General features: G+C 51.2%; 2 protein-coding genes across 2 annotated transcripts in view; one reads left to right on the forward strand and one right to left on the reverse strand.

The window, feature by feature from the left end:
• The window catches only part of Igsf3 (immunoglobulin superfamily member 3), a 101,125-nt gene extending 100,086 nt beyond the window's left edge, over positions 1-1,039 (forward strand). The window contains exon 14 of the mRNA XM_023701749.1: positions 30-1,039. Coding sequence (XP_023557517.1) covers positions 30-280 — 251 coding nt within the window. The 3' untranslated portion in view covers positions 281-1,039. The remainder of the gene's footprint in view (positions 1-29) is intronic.
• Positions 1,040-8,706: 7,667 nt separating this feature from the next.
• Positions 8,707-9,381, reverse strand: LOC101578443 (AP-3 complex subunit sigma-1-like). Its single transcript, XM_023701750.1, has 2 exons — positions 9,085-9,381; positions 8,707-8,943 (listed from the first exon to the last, which is right to left on the reverse strand). The coding sequence occupies exons 1-2, from the start codon at positions 9,379-9,381 to the stop codon at positions 8,707-8,709; spliced, it is 534 nt and encodes a 177-aa protein (XP_023557518.1).
• Positions 9,382-10,401: the final 1,020 nt, after the last annotated feature.

Below are 10,401 nucleotides of genomic sequence, written 5' to 3' on the forward strand. Positions count from 1 at the left end.
CACTGCCCTGACTGCCCTGTTCTCCACAGGCTCCACCCTGCAGTCGCTCATCTGCTCCAACGACGCCCTCTTCTACTTTGTCTTCTTCTACCCTTTCCCCATCTTTGGGATCCTCATCATCACCATCCTGCTGGTGCGCTTCAAAAGCCGGAACTCCAGCAAGAACTCCGACGGCAAGAACGGGGTGCCCCTGCTATGGATCAAAGAGCCACACCTCAACTACTCGCCCACCTGCTTGGAGCCCCCCGTGCTCAGCATCCACCCAGGAGCCATAGACTAGGGGAGCCCAGCCCACATTGGCATTGGCGGAGCCGAGACGCTCCCTTGCTGCCTCTTGCTCTGTGATTGGACGGTCGACAGCACCTACAGGTTCAGACGTCCATCCGTGCAGAAAACTGTCCGACTGGGAGAGTCGGCACCACGTCGGGCTGCTCCAGGTGGCGGCCGCGGTTGGTTAGCTCCTTGCGCCCAAACGTCATGATCCTGCCGTCGTAGGTTCCTAGTTTTTGGTTCTGGTAATGTAGTGAGTAGTTCCAGGTGCCGCATCTACTCACCGGTTATCTAGTATTCTCAGATAGATGTCACGAGGGTTTTACTCTTCGTAACGTACCCTTTCCAAATCCCTGTGGTTTACCCCTGTAGGATTCCATCTTGTGGACGAGCCTCACCCACTTCCGGCTGATGGCAAGAGGAAGGACAAGACGTGATAGTAACAAAGAGTGTCTTTCAAGACTTTGTTTTTGCACATTTGAAAATGCCACCCATGGATCAAAATGCACCCAAACTTTTTTTTTTTTTTTTTTACTTTCTTAACAAGACTTGAAAAATGTGTGTAGCGTGGGCCCAATTTGTATCTTATCTTTTCCCTCAGCTGGAGTTGCTGGAACACTTTGTAGTCAAGATGAAAGCATTGAATTTTGCTTCAAAGAACTGCGTATGTGCAAGAGAAATCCTGCCTAACCTCATTAGGATAGATAGTGCCCGGCCAGCGTGTCTGTCAGGGAGGGGAGAAGGCTTCATCCAGTCTTTGCCAAAAAAAGAGAGAAGACCGTGTTACACAGTGGGTCCCGAGCTCTGGATAGCACATACTTCTGAGCTAACGCGGGCAGAGGGTTGCTGCTAGCAGCTCTGACTGATCGCAGTGATAGTGAAGTGAGCTCCAGGAGGCTGGCCCTGGCCGGGTCTGTTCTCAGGGACAGTCCCTAGCAGGTGACACTGAGCAGAGCTTTCTGGAGTGCTCTGTCCCACTCGGTGGAGGTGTCCAGGGAGCCTGGACTGAGCGTGGGGTGGAGGCGGGCCCGATGGGGACCCGGTGCAGGGCGCTGGGTCCCACGCCGTGAGCAGGACAGTGAGGGTTGGGCAGGGCTCTCCAGCAGCAGTGGTCTAAGCCTGGAGGAGTAGCTGCCTTCTTGGAGGCATGAACAGGCTCTCCTTGCTCCTCCCAGAGATTTCTCTGAGATATGTTGATGTCTTCCATCTTCCCCATTTACCTCTTGTGCATCTCGCTGCCATAAGCGTATCCGCTGGGGAGGTCTAGACTCACCTGTGGGCCTTTCCCTTTCCCAGCTGTCAGCAGATAGCAAGCACATTTGCTATCCATGGGCTTTTCCCCCTTTCCTTTCTCCGATCATGTTATGGTTTTAGGCTATCTGATTACTATTCTGATATCTAATGTTATTGTCTAAGGGTCAGAGGCCCCACACTGTTGGTCAGATACTTAGCTCCCCTGGGGCATCACTGGTTGCAGATACTTCCTCTGGGACCCTCTGGGAAGATGTGTTATGCCCTCACTTCCTTATATCTCGCTGGCCAAGTATTGTCTCTCCTGCCCCCATAGAACCAACACCTTGAATCCCAAGAGGGATTTGGAAAGAGCCAGCAATGATTGTGGAACCAGGGCTAACAAGAGACATTGATATGAAGCTGGGTCCCCAGATGAACTGCTCCAAAGGAGGCAGTGGGGCCCATGGGGGTGGATGTGTGGCAGAGTGGACAGTGGGTGTTCTGCTGAGCCACAGCGCTAAAGGCTGCGTGGCTACTGAGCTGCTCTGACGGGCTTACCCGGGCAGGCTCTCTCTCCCTCCCAGTGCTCCGGGACTCTCCTGAGAGACGCTGCAGGCACTGCCACCCTAATCCTCCTGGTGCCTGCCATGCAGATTTTCATTTCCAATGCTGCATCAACACGTTAGAGGTCCTGAATTGGCTCAGTCATGAAGAAAGAATGTCTTTTGCCCGTTTCTTCATTTCAGGAGGTGTGTTTACAATGGGAATTTGCCGACTCCTGAATTTTAGGCTGAGTCAACAAGAGAAGCGACTGACTTGTCCTCCATCTGAATGGGCGGATGCCAGAGGGGTGGTTGGGACTGAGATTTCAGTTTGAATTGGTTCGTAGCACTAAAACAATAGGTGCTGCACATAATTACATATATGAAGCAATTGCAGGATTTGAAGAGAGAATAGAAACCGAAGCCAGTATTTTAATAATTGCTTTTTCTGTGTATTTTCTGCCCGGCTGGGGGAGTACCATCAAAGCTTGAGCTGTTTGAGCTTTCTATGGGAAACCCCAGGACCTTTTCTTTGGCCATTTCTATGGAAATGTGGCTGAATGGTAATGGTGCCCTCCAGCGGTCGTGAGGCCTCATTGCACATGGTCTACTGGAGCTTCCGTGTTCGCATTCGAGGAAACCTACCGGATACTCTTGACACTGTCTGCGCAATACTGCATTTATGAAAAACTACACCGTGCTAGGTGTGCCCTAGGACACGGACGCGACCACGCCCTCTTCCATCAGGGTCTTTCTGTAGCAAGTTTTCATATTCTTTTCAAACAATGGTTTCTCTGCGTTAATTGTTTGGAAAAAAAAAAAGATCGGGTGAGAAAACCACCCATGCATGGTGTAGAGAGCTGTTGTTGTTTTTGTTTTTTAAAGGAAAAACTATTTGTAAGATGCTGCACTAAAACGTTTTATATACACTTGAGAGACCTGTAGTAAATTATGTTGACAATATGGCTGTTTTCATTTTCTGTACTTGGTTTCTTCCTTGCCCTCACTTATCCAGACCCTTGCCCTGCAGTTCTGCGCTTGGCGTCGGCCTGCTGGGCGTGCTGGGTTGCAGCCTTTCTATCATGCCCCAACGTGCTGCCTGCAGGGCATTGGTGTAGGACTGTTCAAACCCAGCCCCAACCCGTTCCTTCAAGAGACTTTGCTGCCATCTGCTGAACCATCTCGTAAAAAGCATCCGCCCCTGCATGCGCGAACAGACTGGAGAGGCCCTGCTGCCTGTAGACCTCACCCACAGACGGTCAGAACTGTGTCTAACCCTGAGGGCTTTGCTAATTTTACCTTATGGTGGGGAGGATGCAAAGCCAGGGACTGATAGAAAGGGAGGCCGATCGGGCTGGCCTGCTAGGCTACCAGGGCTCTGCCACCTCAGCCTGAAACACACTGTGATCCTAGGTAAGGGAGACTGAGAAGCCTGCCCATCTCTGTTCCCTGCTCGGCTCTGATGCCGGGACATGGTTGAAAAGAGTGTCTCATGAACAAAGCTAGGCATGATGCGGGGTCAGAATCTCCCTGTGATCCTTTATTTCTTGGTACAGAGATCTTCCTGTCATAGCCTCCTCAGTGCTGAGGGGCCAGCCCAGCATGTGGTGTGGTACTGGGGATCGAACCCAGGTTCTTGTGCTTGCCAGGCAGATGCTTAGACTGCCGAACTATCTCCCCAGCCCCACCCCCTGTGATTCTTTCAAATTCATAGACCATGCAGAGGAACCAGGCGGCAGGTAAAGAGAAGAGGCGGAGGCGGTACTTCCCTTCCCTGAGTCCAAGAGGGCTTAGCGCGGGCTCCTCGCTGCTCCTCAGCCCTATTTGTTGTGTCCTTATCAACTGCTTGCAGCTGCTGGCTGGGCTGTGAGTTTAAAATGTGACTGTTTGTCCCTTGGGTGCCCACAATGGTTCATGTTAAATCTTAGGTATTATTTTTGCCTGATTCCTTTTCCTCCAAATGGTCTTTCTCTGCCAGGAACTAAATTTTTAGAAAGAGCACAATGGAAAAAGATTGCCCCTGTTTGCCCTCTGTGGAAGCCTACCTGGTGATTGTGCACATTAAGTGAATGCGTGCCTCTCTGCGAGGGGCACAGTGACAGCGGCAGCTTGTGCAGCTGCAGGGCGACGGGCAGTGTCCTGATTGTGCTGTCCTGGCAGCCCTATACTTCCTATTCCAAGGGTTTGGAAGAAACTGGAGCAAATCTCAGGGGCAGCAGGCAAGTGCCACCCCTGGATGGGGTGCTGCCCCACCCCTGCCTTCTCTTCCATGATTAGGGTAATGAGAAGAGAAGTATGGCCTCAGCAGTCATGGAACGAAGAATACATGTAGCGATCCTTTCAGGGACAGCTTCTTAGTATGTGCAGGGAGCCGCTCCGGCTGGCTGCCAAACACGTTACACGCGCAGTCTTTCTGGAGCACTTTGATTCATAAAGTCAGCAAGACCAGGCATGGGCGTGCTTCTAAAGTGCCTGACGGGAGCACGGTGTCTCTCTCAGTGGAAGAGCTGGCTCGTGAGTCCCAGGAGTGCCTGACCGAGGAAGGTCTGCTGAAGCACTCCTCACCCTGGGCCTGGAGACCAGGACCCGGGGGCTTCCCCTGGCCCGGCAACTGGGTAATCATCTCCTCCGCCCCCGCTTCCAGGGTGTCGACGGCTCTTGCTGGTCAGTCCACATGTGGCATGGGTGTCCACGTCCCTGTCCCACAGCCCGGGCTGTGTAGGCTTTGGACTTGAGTTGGGTTGGGTGCTCAGTTCTACCCTGCCAAATCATACATACCTTCTCCAAGTCGCTGCTTCCATGTCTGTGAAAATGGGGGCCTCAGTAAGATTAATCCAGGCGATGCCTGTGACACGGGCGTGGTGTCTGAGGAGTGAAAAGCCTCTCTGGTCCTGTGGGGCCTGTAGGTCTGACGTGTCCTCCCTCCTGTGTCTGTGGCCTGCATTCCTGCAGGTCCAAGGCAGAGGACAAACTTGATGACTTCGCTTTGTATGCTCCACCTTGCATCTGCCTTGGGTCTCAACATGTAGATGACAAGGGATGTCTTTGGGTAGTAGGCTTCCTGGGACAAGATGTTGGTTTCAGAAATTTCACCAGTAGAGAGACTTTTGAGGAATTTCCACTTCAGAACTAGTTCGTGAGTTCGTACGGTAGAGTTGAAGCCCTCTGAGTGCCTGCGTTCCCCACTAGAGCGTGATAAAGCCTACAGCGATAAATAAGCATGTGGCCCTTTCATTTCGCAGCTTCCAACACGCTTTGGTGTTTGTTCGGGTGGTGGAGTCCCACAGGCTCACATAATAAGAGCAGCTCCGCCCTCTGGACGCGCCACGCTGATCCTGGAGGAGCAGTCTGACCTGGGATCTGGTGGATTTGAGGGAGAGGAGGCCAAGTGTGGGCTGGAGAGATGTGGGGGAGGGGCAGAGTCTAAGGGAGGTAATGGAGGAAGAGAGGGCTAGAAAGGAAACAAGGAGAGATCAAGGCTGGAGATGCCAGCGCCTGGCTCAGGGACTACAGGAGACGTAGGGCTCCCCTAGCACAGAAATGCCAGTGCTTAACACGTACAGTGGGGGAAAGGGCTGCCAGAGGGATGCACTTGTGACCCACCCTGCCACACCTCCTGTCACTTGTCTGAACTGTCCCCTTCTTTGTGCCTATTCTCCAGCTGAAAAACTTGCAGGAAAGGCCAGTGCCAATGGGCCTGATCTGCTGCTACTCTGCGGAGTGAAGCCCTTCAGCCCTGTCCTACCTTCACCTCAGGCGCTAGCTGTATGGGGTGCAGCTCGCACCCTGACCCTCCAGCTCAGCATTGTCTCCACCAGGACTCCAGGGCTAAGCCAAAGCGCTGGAGGTACAGGAGGCCTGAAGATCCCCAGCCTGGCCTGTTCATTAAAATGCAAGCTGCTGGGCAAAGGGAACTATACCATGCCCAGGGGAAGGGGAAGGATGCTCTTGAGTGGGGCGGGGCTGAGCAGGGCCTTGTGTGCACCAGGGTGGGGACAGGCAGACCCCAGGAGGAGGCCGTGAGGTGGCTTATGGACCACAGGTCCTCGGTGCTGTTACTGGCTTGGGTGAGTGATGGCCGGGGAAGCCCTGGGGCAGGGCTGAGCTGCCTTCTGCTGCAGGCTCCAGGGCTCCAACCAGGCTACTGCGGGTTCTAGCTGGGAGCACATCAGCAAAGCGGTCATGTCATCGTGGGCTCCTTCCTGCGGTCCTTAGGAAACCTTGGCCTTTGCCTGCTGGCTAATGGTGGCCACTGCTTTGCAAGGCAGCTTGCCTTCCCTTTGCTTGCGTTCCAGATTCTTGAGTTGCCGCATCTAAGTGATTAGGATGTTAACTGCTAAGGCATCCTTCTTCAGTATCACCAGAGCCCAGCATCTGGTGACTTTCAGTTTTGTGCCATGCCCCTCCTTGTTTAGGTCAGGAGATCAGTTAACACCAAGCATGTGCATTGCTGTGAGTTTTAGCTTGTGGAAGAGTAAAGTGTCTAAGGAACCACAGGCACTAGCCCTAGAAAGTCCGGGTACATGGCAATGAGCCCACAGGGAAGGGGAAAAACCAGACACACCCCTGGGTGACTGTGGTCTTCCTGTCATTGCCTCCCTGTCCCTGTACTCCCCACCTGCGAAAGCCCCTCGTAGCTGGGAGCTCCCGAAGGTGGAGCTTGAAGGATAACCCTTGCATCTTCTTAGGGCCGGCTGCTGAAGACTGGTTTTGTCCTTGTCTCCTGAGTATTGGCTTTCAAGTGTAGTGCAGTCAGATCTCTGTCCAACAGCAGGTCCTGTTAGGGGTGGGGGGCGTCCCGTGCCGTCTGGGGGTTTCTTCCCTCTGCAGATCCTTCTTAGACCATCCCCCGATGGCTGCCCTGCAGCTAGCCCACTCGGTGTCCTTCCAGAGGGCTGTGATTTTCCTGCCTTTCAAGGTCTTCTTGCCAGGCACTTAAGTGGATCTTGGAACCACTTCTGCAGCCCTCATTTCACCTAGGCTCGGCTCCCTCTTCGTGCCACTCTGCCCCTCCTTCCTTGGGTGCTCATTCACAGCTTCTCAGAGCAGCAGGAAGGGGCAAAAGGAAAGGCACAGAAGCGTCTGAGAAGCCAGTGGCCCACATGACCTGACCACTGTTCTCTTCCCCTCCCCTAAAACATCAGAGAGCATCTAGAGCTGTGTTCATCCATTTAGCACTGTCTCCACCTACATCATCGCAATGCCCCAGAGGAGGTGACGTCATCTCCACCCCCCTCCAGGGCAAGTCGCTGTCAGATCCTTAGAGCCCGCCCCTTGCCAGCTCCTCACTTTTCTCTGAGCCGTCCCCGCTATGGCCCCTTTTGCTCCCGACTGTCATGTCCATTTTGTTCAGTGTGTCCTGTGCGTCAGTGGGGTACAGGCATCCTGTAGCCATCCTGGAGGGAAGACACTGGCAGGTGCTGCGAATCAGCTGCACGATCAGGTAGCAAAGCACGGATTGTGGATGTGCAGAGGGGAAAGCGACAGCTTTTGTGAAATCAAGAATCTTGCGAAGCAGTGACTTTATGGAAGAAAAAGCATTTGAACCCAGCCTTCCAGGATAGTAGTACCTAGACAGACAACCATGAGAGGAGCAGATGAGGCAAGCAAGGGGTGCGGGAGTGTGCGTTTTTGCCTACTGACTCACCTAGAAGTTGCAGACCTTGCGAGATCTTAACTCCAAATCAACATGTGAGTCTGAGTACAAGAGCATCCTCCCACAGGCCACAGAGTCACTGTCACAGTCGGGAAAATACAGTTGTTCCTTAGAATCCATAGGAGGTTGGCTCCCGGCTTCTTGCACGGACACCAGTATCTGCAGATGTTCGGGCCCCTTGCAAGAAATGCTGTGTTTGCCTGTAACTTTCACAGCCTCTCATTTAAATCATCTCTAAATTGCTTGTAATACTTAGCACAATACAAAGGTCGGGTAAATAGTTGTTATACTGCATTGTGTAGGGAATCAGGACCAAAGAAGTTTTCCTACTTGTTCAGTACAGATGCAGAGTTTTTTCCCCAATTATTTTCAATTCAGGACCAGATGTGGAACCCACGGAAGTGGAAGGTTGACTGCAGGCACTGATCCAACAGCTTTCCTGGCAGAGTCCAGAACCAGCACTGCCTGGATCACACACTGTATTGCGTAGTCGTGACTAATGCCTTTTTTTTTTTTTTTCTTTAGAAATCCAGTTAACTTGGAGTTTGTTTAAACTAAGAGGAAAAGGTCATCATGTTTTCATGCAATTCATACTTGGTTCTTTAACAATTGTGACAAGGAGCAGAAAGAACTAAGGAATGTTGCACTTGTGATCCATACAAAACACCAACATTTTAGGTTGTACATAATTAAAGAAATACCTCACTTTTGAAATACTGTGATGGCCAATACATAGAGGCATGCCTTCGGTGGGCAGAGGAATGCAGCTTAGAAAATAACAACCAAAAAAATCAAACTGGAAGTATACAATTTCTTTAAAATCACTGAGCAAGAGAAGCAACATTGAACTTTCATACTGATTTTACACAACTTCTATACAGTACCTTGACTTCAATCCGAGAGCAAAAAGTGAAGACTTTCCTCCTCTATTTTTGGTAAACAACTGTATGGTAAACTTAGATGACATCCCCCTGGTTTTTACTTGGGAGTGGCCTTTTTAATGTTTTATTTAAAAGAGGGCAGGTTTGGCACTTTTATACTGATGTCCCCAGTGTTAATACTTCTCGGGATCTCAGGAAGATTCATATTCTTTACAGCGGATACAGCACGGGCTGGAGCTCCTGCTAAGCCAGCCTCAGATTTCTCCAGTTTATTTTGTGCATCAATTTGTGTAACAATTTCATTCATAGTGGTCTCCAATACCATTCCCCCTGTCACCATTTCTGTAAGAATATTGTGAACCTTGTCTACATGGAAAATTAAATCCAGTTCACAGACATTTTCTTTTTTTCTTTTTCTTTTTTCTTTTCTTTTTTTTTTTTTTTTTTGCGGAACCGGATCACAGACATTTTCAAAACATTTGTCTAATGTTTCCACAAATACTTGAATTAGATCTAAAATGCCAAGTTCACTTTCTGGAGAATCCACCCAGAAGACAACATACAGTGTCGCATAATGTCTATAAATCAGTTTGTTGTCAGATCCTCCAATTAATAATCCTCCTTCTAGGAAATTACAAACATTTTCATCTGTCTTAGATACCAAGTGGAAAGTCTCCCTGATGGTTTGCTGTTGTGTATCTTCACTGTAGGACTGGTAGAACTTGGAGAGCTGCGGCTTCCCGTGGTTGTTGCGTGGCTGGGCCGACCGGGTGGGCGTTGGGAGCCGGGGCGGGGGCATGCACGCGAGCCTTCCCCACCCGCCCCCTCCCGCGTGCACTAAGGCCTTTTAGAAACTAAAGCTGTGGCAGTTCCCTGGCCCCCCTACCCTGTGCCCTGCCCTGCAGTCCCCTCCCCTCCTGTCTACTCCCCTCCCCTCCCCTCCCCTCTATTGTTTTTCTCCCTTGCTTTTTCGGTACTTCAGCACCTCAGCCACTATGATTGATGAGTCTGGCCAGCTACAGAATGACCCTTGACTTGTGTTGTCTGATTTCTTCCTCATAATCAGACCCTGGTTCTAGCTCTGGGCAGAATGTCGCACCGTTCTCAGGGTGACCGCCCCAGGAGGCAGGTGTGGTCAGCTGGCTTCATAATTTGAGATGTTAACTTGGACTGTTTGCTTGGGGTGGAGTCCAGTAGATTTTTCCATTTTAAGGATTGTAGCAGCATATTTTTTAGGGGGTGGTACTGGGCTCTATCTCCAGCCCTTTTTGATTTTGTTTTTATTTTGAGACAGGGCCAATGCCAGACTGCCCCGGCTAGACTAGAGCTTGCTGTCCTCCACCCCAGGACTGGAACCATCAAGGCCCTGGTTCCTTTAGCAGGTGATGGGGTATAGACGTTAGGGTCGGGGTGCAAGATGTGCTTAAGGCACCTGGGCTCATTTTTTCCCACCCTGCTAGTTTTCAGAGCTAAGCAACAGAAATTTTACCAAGTCATGAGTTCATCCTGACCCTGTGGCTAGCACAACGGCTCAGTTCTCCGGCCTCTCTATTCTACACTCGTGTTTCCTTTTTCCTGTGGGAAGACTCTATTCTTAGTAGTATCAATATTTTTTTAAGCCGGCCAAATAGCTCAGCACATTAAAGCACCTGCTTAGGCAGAGTGCAGCAGCCGGGTTCGATCCGGGGCTTGTCCTGGGCTTGCAGTGCCAGCCCCGCCCCTGGGGCGCACTGAGACTGAGACCAGGCATGATGGCTCGTGCCTGTAATCCCAGCTCTTTGGGAGGCTGAACACAGGCAGATCACTACTACCTCATCTA

This window comes from Octodon degus, unplaced genomic scaffold (assembly GCF_000260255.1).
Source record: "Octodon degus isolate 3935 unplaced genomic scaffold, OctDeg1.0 scaffold00140, whole genome shotgun sequence".
NCBI lineage: Eukaryota > Metazoa > Chordata > Mammalia > Rodentia > Octodontidae > Octodon > Octodon degus.

Bases quoted from the DNA above. Each gene is read 5' to 3' on its own strand.
- LOC101578443 (XM_023701750.1), bottom strand. From the start codon at position 9,381: ATGCCCCCGCCCCGGCTCCCAACGCCCACCCGGTCGGCCCAGCCACGC. The intron at 8,944-9,084 runs GTATTTGTGGAA...CATGTAGACAAG, and splicing joins GCATTTTAGATCTAATTCAA to GTTCACAATATTCTTACAGA.